General features: G+C 42.7%; 1 protein-coding gene across 2 annotated transcripts in view; it reads left to right on the top strand.

The window, feature by feature from the left end:
• Nucleotides 1–14,349, top strand: part of LOC146786200 (UAP56-interacting factor-like) — a 178,978-nt gene extending 164,629 nt beyond the window's left edge. For both annotated transcript variants that reach the window (XM_085635775.1, XM_085635774.1), the window contains 2 exons: nt 9,564–9,684; nt 11,994–14,349. In XM_085635775.1, the coding sequence (XP_085491901.1) occupies nt 9,564–9,684; nt 11,994–12,089 (217 nt within the window). In that variant the 3' untranslated portion in view covers nt 12,090–14,349. The remainder of the gene's footprint in view (nt 1–9,563; nt 9,685–11,993) is intronic.
• The last annotated feature ends 3,570 nt before the right edge of the window (nt 14,350–17,919 follow it).

Below are 17,919 nucleotides of genomic sequence, written 5' to 3'. Positions count from 1 at the left end.
AGATATGACAGAGCGCATTATGATGAACTAGAAACCATCATGCACCATCTCCCAGAAAAATATAAAAATAGGGCCAATGAATTAATCCAAGAGGGTAAGACCATAACTAATACCTCTATACGCTGTGCCTTAGACGCAGCAGACACAGCTTCCAGGGCCATTAACACCAGTGTCCTACTCCGTAGACACGCTTGGTTGAGAGTTTCAGGCTTTAAACCCGAGGTACAAGCCTCCATATTAAACCATCCGTTCGATCAGGAACATTTATTTGGTCCAAAGATAGATGAGGCCCTCAAAGATGAAAAAAGACAGATACGGCGAAATCTATGGGAGCCCTACAGTCACACCCTCCTAGACGCTCCTTTCGCCGCTCTTCCTTTCGGGGCACGGGCAGAGGCTACTCCTCAGATAGCGCCTCCACGTCCTACAAATCCCCTCCTCAGTCCACCTTCACAAAAGGTTATCAAAGAGGCGGCTATAGAGGCAATAACAATAAAGGCAGAGGCAAAACAAATACCGCCCGCTCTGCCACACCGCCTACCCAATGACTTTCCCCTGCTCCCCCCAGACCATCCCACTCCGGTCGGGGTCAGACTACAACATTTCCTTCACGTCTGGGAGTCCATCACATCAGACAAGTGGGTGACCCAAATTATTCGTTCAGGGTACTGCCTGGAACTCACATCTACACCCCCCCCCCCCCCCAACATTCCACCCAGGCAACGCCCAATGTCACAAGAACATTCCACGTTACTAAGACAGGAGGTGATCTTCCTCCTACAAAAACACGCAATAGAACAGGTCCCCAACGATCAGCAAAATGTAGGGGTCTACTCCCTATATTTTCTGATACCAAAAAGAGACGAGACTCTACGACCTATCTTAGATCTCCTGCCTCTAAACACATACATACATTCGGACCATTTTCACATGGTAACACTCCAGCAGGTACTTCCGCTCCTCTCCCAGAATGACTTTCTCACCACACTGGATTTGAAAGACGCGTACTTTCACATTCCGTTACACCATGCCCACAGAAAGTACCTCAGATTCGTAGTGGATGGGCAACACTACCAGTTCAAGGTGCTCCCATTCGGGGTCAAAACAGCACCACGGGTATTTACCAAGTGCCTAGCGGTAGTGGCGGCACACCTCAGAAGACAGCACATTCACGTCTTCCCGTATTTGGACGACTGGCTGATAAAAGCCGCGTCCTACAACCAATATGTACACCACACCGCCACTACAATCCAGCTACTTCACCAACTAGGCTTCACGGTGAACCGCCAAAAGTCCCAGCTAACACCATCCCACATAAAGCAATACCTCGGTGCCACCATAGACACCTCAAAAGCCATTGCCTACCCCAATCCGGCAAGGATCGCAAGCATTCAGGCTTTGCGCCAAAAATTCATACTTCAACACTCCCTCCCAGCAAGAGTGTTTATGCAACTGATAGGGATGATGGCCTCTTGCATTTTTATAGTGCCTCATGCAAGACTCCAGATGCGTTCACTCCAAGAGTGCTTAGCGCGCCAATGGAACCAGGCCCAGGGGCAACTGACAGATCTGGTGTTGGTAGACGGTCGCACTCATCGCTCTCTGCAATGGTGGAACACCACAAATCTTTCCAGAGGTCGACAGTTCCTGGACCCGGTTCCACAAATAATCCTGACAACAGACGCATCGCTCTCCAGCTGGGGAGCTCATCTACTACACCTCACAGTGCAGGGCACATGGACGCCGCAACAAAAGTTACTCCACATCAATCATTTGGAGTTACTGGCAATCTTTCTGGCCCTAAAATCCTTTAACACACAGATTTTAGGCAAGGCAGTCCTTATCCGCACAGACAACATGACCGCCATGTACTACATCCAAAAACAAGGCGGCACACACTCTCCACAGCTCTCTCAACTAGCAGAGCATATGGAGATGGGCAATTCCACACAAAATCTTTCTCCTAGCCCAGCATGTCCCAGGAGTCCAGAACACCATGGCAGATCTGCTCAGCAGACAGACTCAGCAGATCCACGAGTGGGAACTTCATCCGCAGGTTCTTCACCCGTTCTTTCAGATGTGGGGGCATCCACAGATAGACCTATTCGCCACCCACGAAAACAAAAAATGCCCAAGCTTCGCCGCCAGATACCCACACCCATTGTCCAAAGGCAATGCGATATGGATGAACTGGTCAGGCAAATTTGCATACGCCTTTCCACCACTCCCACTAATTCCATTAGTAGTGCGAAAGCTACAACAGCACTCCCTCACACTCATTCTAGTAGCTCCAACATGGGCCAGACAACCATGGTACACCACGCTGCTGGAACTCTCAGTAGTGCCACACCAAAAATTACACCTCTCACCATGCCTCCTAACCCAGAACCATGGAGAGATCAAACACCCGGACCCAGCTCAGCTCAACCTTGCGATCTGACTCCTGAAATCCTAGAATTCGGATACCTTAACCTTCCCCCCGACTGTATGAATGTTATCAGAGAAGCTAGGCGTCCTACCTCTAGAGCCTGCTACGCTGCCAAGTGGAAAAGATTTGTTGTTTATTGCCATAACACAATCAACCCTCTAGACGCATCCATACAGCATATCATATGCTACTTACTACACCTACAAAGATGTAACCTAGCATATACATCCATTCAGCTACACCTCGCAGCAATTGCCGCTTACTTACAAAACAGACAGCACCTATCACTTTTCAGGGTGCCTGCCATTAAAGCCTTCATGGAACGCCTAAAACTAATAATTCCCCCCAGAGTGCCACCCTCACCCTGACCTGTGTGGAACTTAAATATAGTGCTCACAAGGCTAATGGGACCACCTTTTGAACCCTTGCATAAATGCGAACTGCAATTCCTCACATGGAAAACAGCTTTCCTTGTAGCCATCACCTCCCTTAGAAGGGTCAGTGAGATACAAGCACTTACTATACAAGAACCTTTTCTCCAAATGCACCCGAACAAGGTTGTCCTATGTACCAACCCAAAATTCCTACCCAAAGTCATCTCACCCTTTCATCTAAACCAATCGGTAGGATTACCGTTTTTTTTTCTCGCAACCTCAAACTGTTGCAGAAAGGGCTCTACACACACTGGATGTTAAAAGGGCCTTGCTTTACTATATCCAGAGAACACAACCTTTCAGGAAGACAAGGCAACTGTTTGTCTCTTTCTCTCCACCTCATAAAGGCAACCCCATCTCTAAATCAGGGATAGCTAGGTGGATTGTAAAATGCATACAGATTTGCTACCACAAAGCAAAACGCACGCTATCTATTCCTCCTAAAGCCCACTCTACAAGAAAGATAGGGGCTTCTATGGCTTTTTTAGGGAACATCCCATTAGATATCTGCAAGGCAGCTACATGGTCAACACCGCACACTTTCACTAAACATTACTGTGTAGATGTGCAAACCAAGCAACAAGCTAGTGTGTGCCAGGCTGTACTAAAAACACTTTTTGTTTTTCTTTTTTTGCTCTCTTTCAATTTTCCTCTTATCCCATACCATATTCAATACTCTGTATCATGTTGTGTATATATATAACACAACTTTTACTCGCATTCAAGTTGATTGTGCTTTTCACTTTTCTTTACTATGCGCTGTTTTGCATTACACTTTTTTATCTATAACTATTTTAGGGCGCGGTGTTGCTTTCACAGTACATTGGTTGAATTATCACAGGAGCGCTTTATTTTTGGCATTCCTTTTTCAGCGCGTCATTTTTAAATTTGCACTTTATGTATTGTTTGAGCGCATGGGGTCATTGTATTTTCAAGCGTGATTTAAGTTTCAGTGACAATTCATTGACCCTTCTGTGATGGCGCTGGAGGTTCCGAAATATATAGTCCTTTCTCTATGTTGCACTACCATTTTGTGACGTTGTTATTGGGCGGCACCTTTTGTCAGTTATCTTATTTCAAGATGGTGGCCGCGCATTTCATTTGTGACTTTGTCCTCGCGTTACCAGACGCATGGTTTTTTGACGGACTACTTTCATCCGGTAAGAATACTTTTTGCACATAGGGGTTGCTTATGTCCTTGTGCGGTTTGGAGTTTAGGATTACTTGTGTTTTGACTTTTTAGCGCTTGTTATGGAGTCAGGTGATATTGGTATTATACTTACCTTGTTACTAATTGACTATTAGTACGTGTCTTATAACGCAATTTGTCCTTGTAGGAATCATCGCTATTAGTAGTGTTTCTTTACTCAGATGTATATTATCTTTATATTTAGGTCTCTTTACGTTTCACACTTTATTGCGGTGTGCTCATCAGTTCGGATTGGACTTTACATACTCTTATCGACTCAATTATTGGTTTGGTGAGTGTCCATTATCACTATACACATGATTGTGTTTCTACGTTACTGCATTTCAGTCTATACTGGCTCAATGTGGGGGGTGTAATTAGTCTGCTTTCTATGCTTTCCCCCACTACAACTTATATGATTTTCATTATTTACTTTTTCAAGGTGCGATACCACTATACCCAATTTTCATAGCACGATGCGCTTTAGGCAATGACACCGTCTTAGTGTGGGGGTTGCAATTAGTCTGCTTTTTATTCTTTCCCCCATTGTAATTTATAACACTTACGACTTTCATTATTTACTTTCTCAAGGTGCGATTCCATTATACCCATTTTCTATAGCCCGAAGCGCTTTAGGCAATGATATTATCGTGCGGCGTTCACCTGACTTGGAATTATGTCTGTTACAGCACATTGTTTATCTATACTCCCCATTTCAACCGTATAGTTATTTTTACTGTACTTTTTCACTAGAGTTTTTGCATATTGCTTTCTCGCTATCACCACGGAGATGTTAATGTGATTTGACACCCCACTTACATTGACGTATTGGAAAGGTGGACCTAACTAACGGATTCTGAGGTGGGTCCCTTTTTACACATTGGGCGTTCACTTTACCTTTTTTGGTTCTTTTTTCACTATACGTTTCCTAGTCGGTAGCAGTAGGCTGATTTCTCTGTTGTAATTATTCAGACTGTTTCTACTGGACGTTGCGGCTAGGTCTATATTCTAATTCTTCTTCTTTTTATATATCAATTTTTCAGGCTTGCATTTATCTTGTCTGATTTCCTTCCTTTCACAAAATTGATATTTTACTTGTACCAGGTCACTTTGGTGTCTCTCTTTTTGATCGGGCTTTCGGGACTCTGCTTCACACTATTCTTTTATCACTGGTAATAATCTTTATCACCCGATAGAGAAGCCTTTATCTCTACTTTTTGCAGTCTTTTTCTACTGGGCACTGTGGTGATGTTACCATCAAGTGATATTTCTGTCTTCCGTCTCTCTAGATGTTCTTGCAATTTGTTTTTTATTATTTACATGTGTATATTCCTTGTCAACAGCCTTGAAAAAGTAATTGTACCAATTTAGTACAGACGAAACACGTGTTGGCTGCATTCGATATTGGACGGCTGTACCACATTTCTTGGATATTGTCTTCAATTAATAAAGAGGAGTATTTTGAAAAACTCATTCTACTACTGCATCCTGTCCAGTGACTTCAATTGGATATTGCGAATCTTCTAGAGACTTTTTTCACATGATTTGCATACTCAGATGGACTGCTATATACATTTTGCAATAATGGTGTGCTTGAAAGCTGGTCCTCTCTAATCACATGTACTAAAAACACTATTTCAAACCACTGCAACAGATACCGGTGGTCGCCGCTAAGGTGGGGAACTGCTATATAGTCTATGCAAAAGTGTGTAATCTGCAGCTCATATGCCTCGAACGGAATATGCTACTTACCAGTATGCATCTGTTCTTGGCATGTTGAGCTGCAGATCTACACACGCCCACCCGGCTGCCTGTATCTGTTCCAGTCTATCTTATTTAGATAGCACACACATGGGTTTCTTCACTGTTATTACTACGCTCCATATTTCCCTGCTGGCGAAAAACAATCTGAGGATGGAGCCGAAGCACATGCGCAATACGAACCAAGGGAGGAGTCGCCGACCTCGTGACTTCCAAAGACTTTCCAAGAGGAAAAACAGACTGCAAACGTCCGGGCCCAACACCAGATGGCGATCTATGCAAAAGTGTGTAGATCTGCATCTCTACATGCCAAGAACAGATGCATACTGGTAAGTAGCATATTCCTTTTTATCTTGACACTCACTCAGCCATTTTGTACTCTGTGGAAAAGTATGTCTTATCTTAACATTCGCTCCGCCATTATGCGCTTCACCCACCCTTCATCACTGACCTTCTCCTGATCACAAATGCTCTGTGGCTTCCCTTCTTGATTCACCTTTGCACTGCCCTGATTATGACCTGACCTACCGCCACCTGCCTGAACTCAGGCTAAACCAGTCGAGCAGGACTGTCCGTGCCCTTGTTTACCACAATCTGACTGAACTCTTGCGAACCCCAGTTGAACAGGACTGTTCGCCTGTACTTACTGTCCTCATCCTGCCCTTTGCCCTGCAGGGCTTGACAGCTACCATCTGCTAGCTTATCAGATTGACCTCTGCTTGTTTTGTAATTATGGGTTTCACCTATGCCCTGCAGGGACCCAACAGTGACCATCTGCTAGCTTATCAGATTGACCCCTGCTTGTATGATTATGGTGTTCATTGTTTTACTGTACGCATCTCCCTTTGTATAATTATGGTATTCATCGTTTACTGTACACATCCCCCCTTTGCATAATCATGGTGTTCTTTCTTTACTGTACACACGGGGTGGGGATGAAGGGTATATAAGACGTGGAACCAAAGTGCTTCGCAGATTGCCTCCTCAGACAAGCTGCGGGTGTCTGTTGCCGATGCGCTCTCTCCATCTCATGAGATTGTAATAAATATCCTTTCTCTCGGCGCTCCAGTGTTGGTCTCAGTTTGTATCCCGGACCTGTGGACGAAGGGTGGACCCTGCACCTTTGGGTGGTCTTCCAAGGAGACTCCCAAATCCACATGTGCCTCTTGAACTTTTTTGCTTTCCGCACTGGCTTCGATGCTGACTTTGGTTCAGGTACCACTCCCTATGTCTGTTCCATTTACATTGTTGGTGGTGCTTACGGCGCTGAAAGAGGTTCCATTAGGTCCAGTGGTCTATGAATGGGAGCCAACTTTTTCTCTACTCTCACAGAGGGCACGCTCCGAACCCACTGGTTCGCAGCCAATAACCAATCCTTTTGACTTGGTAAAGTTTCCCGTGACATGGCAGAGCTCACACTTTACATCAGCTCTTTGGATCAGATTCAGACAATAGCTACTGCAATGAGGGTCGACTGATTCGGCCCACAATATAATTTGGACAAATGGTATTCGGAATTACAGGATACAAGTAGTGTAAATACCATCCCAGGCACTGATCTTGTCATGTCCTCATGTCATGCCACAGAGGAGAGTCCCTCAGCTATGGTGAGGGGGGCGCGCTGCTGCAGGTCCTAGACCTGCAACTCCCTACAATTGAGATCAAAACTAAAGTACTAATGGAGGATTTTCAGCCTAGCCAGACACCAGCTGAACCTCTTTTGCCATTCAGTGAGGCCTTAAAGGACATCCTATGGACACTTGAGCGGAGCCATTCTATGGGGCCCTGGTCAACAGGCATGTAACTCGTCTGGTGGTTCAGGCATCCACTAGCACAGTGAAAACCGTGCACCTTTCCACAACTCTTCCTGTCTGCAAATTTAAAGGCATGGAAACTTTTAGCAAGAAGATCTTTTTATCGACCAGTCGTAAGCTCAATGAATGCTACCTGCCTCCTGGGCTATTACAGTCATGCACACAGTTGGTCAGAACTTTCTGTCAGTTTCAGAGGACCTATCTGGGCTTCCTTAGCCGGGATGCAGCAACATTTTTTGAAATGTAATGCCTCGATTCAACTCACTGCTTGGGCCTGTCAATGGGCACAAGTGTGGTGGTTTGGAGCCATGCCCTCGATGAGGTCTACAGGCTTCCCCGGGGATGTCCAGGCATTTTTAATGGACCTTCCATTTGAGGACACTCCCTTTTTTGGTAAAAGAGCGAACTGTGCCCTGGAGCATTTTAAGGAGATTTGTCACAGCGTATTCCATGGGGATATCTGCGCCTACCAGACAGTTTCCTCAGCAGTTTTGCCCCCTATTTGGATATTGTATGCAGTCCCCCCTACAGCGAACATCAAATCACGCCGCCGGCACAACAAACTTCTTAGTCATTTTGTGGCAAGGCCACGGCACCCAGAGACTGCATTCAGGGTGTCACGAACAATGTGCAGCTTAGTCCCCCTCTCCTCTAGCAACCACAACTGCAAATCCACTTTAGTGTGCCCTTTTTGACTAACACACCCACCCTGTAGGAGGCATGATCTGGCATTTCCTCAAACAATGGCAAAATGCTTAGGATGCCTGGGTCCTCCAACTTGTCAAGCTGGGCTACGCCTTCCCATTGCTTTATGTACCACCTTACCTGCCATCCTAATCAGCGTGGTTGATGGTGGAATGCCAGAGGAGCCATAGAGGTTTCAGACCTTGGAAGTAGGAACTTTGTGTTGCTCTTACAACTTCCTTGTGCCAAAGAAAGATGGAGACCTTCGTCTTATTTTAAATCTTTGCCCTCTCAATGCCTTTTTGCGAAAGGACAAATTCAAGGTGCTCACACTGGCCCAGGTTTTGTCCACCCTGGAGACCGTATGTTAGAATTGGACCTGCAGGACACATATTTCCCTATTCCTGTCTGCAAACCCACAGGCATTATCTGCGGTTTCCAATTCACTGTGCTCCAGTTTGGCCTTACCAGTGCACCTTTTGGTCTAAACCTAGATTTGTGGAAACATTTCATCACTTAGTGCCATCACTTGTATGCGATTGTCAAAGCATGAGGGAAGAGTATATGGCGTAACGGCTAGAGCCGTCATCTTTGAAGCTGGGGACCAAGGTTCAAGTCTGGCGGAAGACTCAAACATCCGGTGATTCTGGGCAAATCACTTAAACTCTACGTCCCTAAAAATGTATGTGTCTGTCTGTTATGCAACTGGTGCTCATGTAAAGTGCTCTGATGCACTTGGGCAGAGTTGTTCTGTATAAAACTGCAACAACAAAAAAAGACATGGAGGTTGTAGCCAATGTTCAAGCAACCAAAAAGTCACAAACTCTTTCCTTAGCTCCTTCAATGAGAAGGTTTGCACTGCGTAGCTTCGTGGTGAACGTTTTGAGAATAAGGTTGAGGAATTATCAGGAATTAGCTGGCTCAAGGTATGAATTTAATATTCAGGTGATCGGTGTCTTTTTGCTCCGGTCTAAGACTATTGAATTGAAGAAGGCAGCCTTTTTAGATACTGAAGTGAAAGGTAGCTTCTCTCTTAAATGGTTATGTTTTGGCCCTGAACAGGATACAGGGGATATATCTGTATATTAAAGTTTTAAATTGGCTTTTATGATCTTTATAATTGTATTGTTTAATATTTCATTGTGCTATATAAATGTGACAATTAAGATATTGTTTCCAATAAACTTAAATAAATGTTTCAAGAAAAAAGCAAATTCTTCTTTGTTTAATATGTGTGTTTTACTCTGTTACAGTAACTCAGCACCGCGATTATCCCGTCCTATTCTGCCTCCGTTTTTAATAAAGGACCCATCGCAACAGAAACCTCCCAAAGGAGTAGCATTACAGTTTGACATCAACAGCATAGGCAAACAGGTAAATATTTTATACTTCCATTATTTTTAAATTTGCTTTTCTTAAAGCAATAGTGGGCTTCATGCTGCTGTTACAGCAAAAGACCTGGTTACACTCAGCTCCAGGAAGCTAACAATACCTACTCAAATGATTCGCTCTGACTTGGTCAGTAAGCATTTTGTTGGTTATTATTTGTTATGTGCATGGTGTCATCGCTAGAAAAATGATGATTCGTGGATATTGGGGAATTTTAGAGTCATTATGTGTACCTCTGTCACTGCCAGAAGTAGAGTATTTCTGGCAATATGGCTTGAGCAGGGTTTACGGCTTCAGTTCTTTGTCAGGCAAGTTTGTTCCCACTCTTTTCCACCCATGCTCTGGGATCACCTACATGCTTACCAAGGGTAGTATGGCATAGTTGCTGTATCTGCTTATCTGGCCACCATATAGCAGTTACCTTGCCTCAACTGGAAATGACTTATCCTGGACAGAAACAAATTCTCCTACTTGAGACCTATTTTGACTCTTCCATTCTTGGGAATGTTTGAGTAGGCTCTAAATGTAAAACTAAAGGAGCAAATCTGTGCACCCCATTGTAACCACTCACTTTGGTTCTGGCCAGAATATAGCACAGATGACATTGCGTCGGCCATACTCCCAGTGAAATGCAGAAGTCCCCAAGTGACACTACTTTGCCCACTGTGAAGTCTTTTTTGGAATTCTTTAAGCATTAACTGAGTCGTATACTATTGATTCATTGCTTATGTCTAGAGTTACTGGTTTGGTGATTTGTTAGGAGAGTGAATGACACAAGTTAATTTCACTCATTTTCACTCGTTTTGGATGGCCCGTGTGATATTTTACCAGGGCAAATGCTGCAATACCTGGCTTGGTAAGCACTTGAGCAGTTTTCTTCATTTGGGTAGTAGTTCACTAATCTGATGGATTGTCATGAGCACTTTTTTGATTTGTGTAATTCAAGTACCCAATAAGATTACAAGTAATTTTAAGACCACAGCATTTGCAAAACACTAAAGATGTGCTGTCCTCACAGTGGCTGGAGGACCTCATCCTGAGCTCAACCAGCGCACAATCTGCATCCTCAGAGGGTGTATCCTTGGAAGTACAAACAAGCTCTCTTCTACAGTTTGGTTTGTTGCTGCTGGATTCTCCTGCAGGTGTGTTGTTGGTGCAGCTGGTTCAACCAGGACATCGGTTGCAGCCCCTGAACCACAGAGCACCACAGGGCGTGACTGTGTAGCTGCAAGACCAGTCTGAGCACAAGCTTATTCCACTTTCTCCTATGCTTCTTGAACACCACACATCGTTTTTTATGATTATTCACGCTCGTTTGTTCGGACTGTACCCCTCGAGCATGCAAGAGATGCTTCATTCAGTTTAAAAGTGTTTGTGCTTCCTCTTCCCCTAGTTACTCTTTACCCAGTCCTTGTGCCTGTAACGGGCTTTGTTTCATGATGGACAAACCATATCTATACTTGGTTAATATCTGGTCAGTCGTTAACGACTACTCACTTCTCTGGGGCAACCTGCACTATTCAAATCCTTGTGCTGTTGTATTTCCAAGGCAATTGTAACTCTACACTTGCAAAGGTAATGTAGTGATACAAATATTCCTACAAGTGACCTGGCTGCCGTCTGTAATTATTAATGAAACCGTGCATTTGTCGTCCCCTTCTTTCCATTTGTTTTTTTACTTTGTTTCTTGTTGGCGTGTTTACCACAGTTCATTTCTTGTAGGGTGCCTCACAACGTTTGGCGTTCTAGCACCTAAATGCCACACTGGATATTTCTTTAATCACATTTACCAATTTCCACTGTTACCATTGCCTGTTTTGTCAAACTACTTCTTGAACCCTGGCAGCAGCTAACAAAACTCTGTATTTGTTGTGTTTTCTGAATTGAATGACATTTCATTTGCTATATCTCTATCCGGAATATTTGATATTTGAGGGAGATTTCCTTAGGTCACGAATGTGCTCTAATGTGTTTAGCATAGCTCTGGGGTACCGCTTATACAGGGGCGTTGGTAGTGTCCACTCCTCTCGGGATGTCTTTTAAGAGTAATGAATGTGAATGATTATTTGCAAACCTTTGACTGAGTTCTACTGTCTGTTCTATACTGGTTACCTCTGCTGCCTTTACTCTTGGAGTTTAACATCTTGGCCAGGATGGATTTCGCTTTGCCTGCTTTCTACACTGTATATAGTGCTGTTTATTGTTTTTCTGAGAAGTGACGAGTCCTTTAAAATATTCTCTTTACTTGATGGAAATTCTTTGTATTATTATAAATAAATGTTTTTGTTTTTTAGACTGGAATAACGTTGAACGAACGGTTCCGAATCCTGAAAGAGCAAAGAATTACCTTGAGTCCAAGCAAAGGAACCAGATTTGTCACTGTGGGATAGCATCATTTTTTGCCTTTTTTTCTTTTTTGGGGGGGTCCTGAGAAGGAGCTGAGGATGCCAGAAGATTGGGATCATACAGACTTTACCAATCTTTGTTTTTTGAATTGTTGACCAGAGCGCCACACCCAGAGGATACGGCGGGCTAACCTAAACACGAGCCCCGCACAAGCAATTTTCTGTAAAGGTGCACACGGAACATTTTTTTTCTAATTGTTTTTACTCTTGGATTGTTGAAAATATTGAGAGCCACCTTGAAAGGGAATATTGGGAGGATGGGGGTGGAGTTGGGGGGGGGGGGGGGTACGCTGCAAAAATAAATCATGTAGCATCAGTGCAATTTGTTCAGAAAATTACATTTTTATTAAAAGCGCACCATAATGTCATGCAGAGAAACAGCTGTGTCTGCCAGAAAGATTCCTCATTTTTATATTTTCAGGATAGCTGACCCCATCCTCTTTCCTTATTAAAAAGGGAATACAAAATGTAATGCATTTCCCCCCTCTTCTTTTTGGAGTTCTGATTTTGTGGGTAGGAAGTCACCTGTTATGCCAGCAGGTGTGAACCGTGACACAGCATGGAATCAAGACAAGGAAGCGATCTATTTTTCCGATTTGAAGGAGCTGTCTATTCCTACGAAAGACGTGGATTGTTTGAATTTCACATGGGCGAAGATGGAGGTTTCCGACCATTTCACGTTCTGGGGGGTGTCTGATTGCAGTAGTGCCACCGATGCCAACCTAAACATGCCTCAAGTTTATCTCCTCCGATTTGAGATGTGTTCTGCATTTTAAAGATGCGTCCTTCAACTCTAATGTTTTTCTTTACAAAACAGATTATAATCCAATACTTCTGTGCTGTGCCCTGCAGGTCTTTCTGTTGCTCAGTAAAAGTATTAACCGGTACTAGCAGACTGAATGGTTGAGAGGATTTACATTTGCCTTAGTTAACCTTCTTTTCCACTGCTATATGTTTCTGTGAAATACAAACAAGTCACAAACGTGTGTGTAATTGGTCAAAAATGTTAGGTCAGACATAGCCACGGAGCAATGCCAGCCTGTGTACCTCCAGTGCCAACATGTTTGCTGGTTTCTATTTATGTGGTTGGTTTTGGTAGTTGTGCATGTTTAAGGCATTGGTTAACATCTCTGTAACAGCATGGTTCTTCTCTAGTAGGGTAAGAGTGGTTTAAAAACCAGCTCAGGAGTGGGGAGGTGACCGGCTTCCTTCCACTCTTTGTGCTGTAAAAGCTATGTGCACTTCAGTATAGACACTATGATTATGTGTAAGCAACAGTATCAGTTACAAATGGTGCAAGTTTGTAATGATTTTGTTGTGTGCTTCCTCAGACAGGTTAGGCAGAGTTAGCCATTGAAAGTGGCTGGTATTTTGAGTTCCGTGACAAAGTAAAAAATATTGTTTTAGGTGGATGAAAATGTGTAATTTCCAAAATGTCCCAGTGTTTTTATTAAATGGAGAGCCTTACAACTGGTGTGTCCAGATATTGGATAGTTGAATAGAAGCGCTGGATTTTAGTAAAACATTTACTACAAATTTACATTTTGTTTAATACAAGCCTTTTTTCAGCAATAAACCACTTTAGGTTGGTATAAACGTGTGGAAAACCATACTATATTTTGGAATCATGCCTTATGAAAGAACTCTCACATGCACCTAGGACTGCTTAAAAATTAACATAAATTGTACATATTAATTAATTTCTTTATCACTTACTAAGGGATCATCCCTATTGTCTAGCATTTTGGCTGTTGCTTAAGTGATTCCCTGCAAAGGTCTAAAAGGGTTATTTTTGTGGTCTGGAAGGCTGTTTGTAGAGCACATTTGTCCGACATGTTGTTTCCCTGAAAAGCAATGTACAGCTGTTGATGAAAAGATGTGATGTCCTGGTTTTTAGTTTGTATTGCATTTGTTTCACAGGTCACCTGTGTTTTAGCGCATTGACCGATACAAAATAAGCGAGGAATCCATTTAATACACCCCCCATCGCCTGACTCAGTAGTTGTGTTGTGCGTTAAGGAATGTTGCATTGGCTGCTCTGTACACTGCGTTTGAAATAGGTGGCCAGTTCTGGTCATTTCTTTCATGGAGGTTGATGCCAAACAATTGATGCACTGCATCGCAAGATGAACGTTTGTATTTAAAAAGAGGAATCTTTACAATGTAACTTTTGGTATTTTTTGAAGAAAAAAAGTTGGATCTCAATCCGTTTTAAGAGATTTTTTAAAATAAAAATTTACAGGTTGTTGTGTTTGTCTTTTTTTTTTTCATTGTGTTTTTTAGTATTTAATTTGGGGTTGTTGGCTGATTGGTAATTTGTTTACCTCCAAATCAAAGTTAGAACCTCTTAGTAACCACTTTACCTTTTTAATTTTTGTGTATTTTTTATTGGCACTAGGAAGCAACTGTTACATTAGTATCAAGAGTGGGACCAGAGGTTACACCTTATAGTACACTTCATGTATCTTAACTGCAAAGCGTGCCTACACTTTGATGCATTATGGCACACTGATTCTCATGTGTGAAAATTATCATTGTGTATGATCGGTTGGTTCCTGACAGACAGTACAAAATAATTCATGAATCATAAGGGAATGGATCACTTGTGACTGGAATTAGGGGTCTTTCGGCTCGTTTCCTAAACCACTAATACCTGAATAGGTATTATGAAAACCCTCAATCACGTATTTTTGATGATGGTATTGGCGGTGTATCTTGATTCTCCGCCTTTTAAATACGTTTAAGCATTATCATCGGGTCTCTTTGTGTGTTATGCTTTCCTCCACCCGGAGGGAACCGCTAATTCGCAGTAGTGATCAGAAATATTGGTGCAAAAAAGGTGCAAAATAACGTGAAAAGTTCACGTTAAAAATGTCTTACCAGTACTACCTTCAAAAAGCAAAATTTATTCTGTCAGGTGTATTGGTAGACTTTTAAAAATGGTGGTGCAGTAGGTCAGATTATGTGACCCCAGCACTTTGAAGTGTCCAAAACAAAAATGGTCGACATGTTTCTGCCCCTCTAGCGCCCCTGGAGGGGGTCGTTGGGCATTCCTCAGGACCTAGTGAATGTGTGAACCGGTATTTTCCAGTTCAAAGAATGAGGTTTATGATGATTTTCATAAACATTATTTTATGGTTATTCAGTTCCTACAATAAGGAAGAACAAGAAAAATAAAAATAAAATGAAGTAAAAATAAAAGAGACAGTACAATGAAATGCACACCACTTCGGGCGATTATACAGCAGAATTCTTATTGGAAAATGGCAATTCTTTAAAATACTGTACTGTAAAGCAATGTCAAAAATGGCAAATCTTCACTGTATTCCAAGAAAAAGATCTCAAGGTGTTCATATCTGTATACTGTTTTAGCACACAGGACCTGAATCGAGGGCTGAGGTGTGAGGAGAGATAATATGTGGTTCCTACTATCACAACGAGAATTATGGTAATGTACAGTTTCGATACTTTTGATTGTTTGACATTCAGATGAAAAGTCACAATGTCAGGGTTATAAAACTCATGAGCGGTACGTTTTTTAAAAAAAGAACGAAACCTCGTCAATTACCTTTTGGGCGCATCCGTGTTGCGGCTGCTGCCTGCCACCGTAAGCGCGTAGCCTGTAAATAGAAACGGGATAGGGCTGGGATGGGTGGGGGTAGGTAAGTTTTAAATACCGTATGGTTGTTGAGGGCTGTAGAGCTGTTCGCCGTTCACCGGATTCCTCCTTCGTACCTCCTTTGCGGGCTATGCACGACTTGTGCTGACGCTGGCTTGCAGGGCTCGTACTGAGCGAGATCCCGTGTTCTTGCCGTTTTATGCTTTCTTCATGGATATCGTGGAAGGACTATATCTCTCATCGTTTGTATGTATCGAAGAAAGACTCGTAATGTGTATGACATGTTATGTTCTATGAAGTATGGTTTGGATTAGGAAAGGTGATATTTACAAATGGCTTATTTTTAAAGTTATGGATAATTTATGTGCTGTAACTAAATAAATATTAAAAGGTGGAAAAGGAGGCTCTACAAGCAAAAGAATTTACTTTTAGATGGTTGGTTAACACATCTATTATAGATATGGTTTTCACGGCAGGAGCCTTGTGGTGTTATGTGAATGTCTTTCTCTTTACGGCTGAACAAAGGGAGGTTTTGATTGGGAGCCGGTTAGGGTCTGAAAATTACGATAATCTTGTGTTAAAACATGATATTGTCCGTCGCATCAAAATTACAGCATGAGATTACACCTGGCATAGTAGGGTATTCAGGGTCAAGACCTTGCACGTAAATTATTTGAAACTTAACCAGGGTATATTATCATTCAATCCATTGGTGTCTGTGCAAAGGCGGTGTACCCATCTTTGTTCTCTTTCGACTAAGATTTTTTCGGCATTGATCTTTGATCCTACTAGTGTTTCAATTACGGTCCATTTCAGATCGTTCACTGAGTGCCCTTGTTCGATGTAATGTCGGCTCATCTTTGTAGTTTCTCGTTTGCATTTTACGTTGCTCTTATGTTCGCAAATTCTTACTTTGATTTTTCTGCATGTCATGCCGATGTATCTAAGGTTGCAGGGACATGTGATCATGTAGACAACAAAGGATGTGTTACAGTTTGTGTGTTGTCTTATGGTCCACTTCATGTTTGGAGTTAGTTGGATGGTCTTTGTCGGTGTGGTCAGGTGACAAACTGAACACTGTCCGCAGGGGTAATGTCCTGTGACTGGTTGTAAGTCCCACAGGGTGTTGATCATGTTCGGAGAGGGAAGGGGTGGTCGGGTATGTACCAGAATGTCTTTTATGTTCCTTGTTCTTTTGTTGGCAAACCTCGGTTTCTGCCATTTTAAAGTACCGGAGGTCAGGATCCGCCAATTTTTTTGGATTATTTTCTTTACAGCATTGCTTGCTGTACTGTAGGTTGTCACGCATGTAGGTGTATCATCTGCAGTGTCTCTCTTTGTTGTTTCCAAAAGACAATCCCTGGGCTGGTTTCTCGCCCTTTTCTTACATTTAGATATTATTCTGGTTGGATAGTCCCGTTTGAGAAGCTTTTGGCTGAGGTCATTAGCTTGTTTCTTATATTCCGCTAGGTCACTGCAGTTACGTTTCAGCCTGAGAAACTGGCTGTATGGTAGATTTTCTTTTAACGGCCGAGGGTGGAAACTGTTAAATGATAAGAGGCTGTTTCTGGCAGTCGGTTTGAAGAAAGTACGTGTCTTGATGGTGTCTTCCTCAATGTAGATCGTGAGGTCCAAGAAATCCAGCTGTCTTTCATTGGCTGTGTAAGTGAATCTCAGACATTCGTCTTGTTCATTCATCCATTGATGGAAATTCTTCAGGCTTTCTTGGTCACCTTCCCAGATTACTATGATGTCATCAATGTACCGTTTCCAAAAGCGGATGTGAGTTTGATAAGGATTTCTTGTATTTTGTATAAAGGTTTTCTCAAAAGTGCTCACATATAGTCCCGCTACGCTCGGCGCAAATGTGCTCCCCATAGATGTTCCGTGTCGTTGATGGTATAGTTTCCCTTCGTACTCGAAGTAGTTCTCTGTAAGAGCTAGGGTGCAGCATTGTAGTACAAAATGTCGTGGAGTCTGGTATGTCCAGTCTTGGTCAAAGAGTATTGTTTCGAGGGTTTCAAGAGTTTTTTGCTGTGGCAGGCTGGTGTACAAACTCTCTACATCAAAACCTGCCAAGAGCATGGATTTTGAGGTGAAATCTTCATTTTTCAAAAGATTCAATAGATCGCGTGTGTCTTTCAAATAAGTTGGAGTTTGTTGAACCAAAGGCTTTAGGAAATGGTCTGCGAATTG

This window comes from Triturus cristatus, chromosome 11, assembly GCF_964204655.1.
Source record: "Triturus cristatus chromosome 11, aTriCri1.1, whole genome shotgun sequence".
In the NCBI taxonomy this organism is placed as follows: domain Eukaryota; kingdom Metazoa; phylum Chordata; class Amphibia; order Caudata; family Salamandridae; genus Triturus; species Triturus cristatus.
Note: the sequence above shows the minus strand (reverse complement) of the source record. Positions and strands in the feature narration are given on the sequence as shown.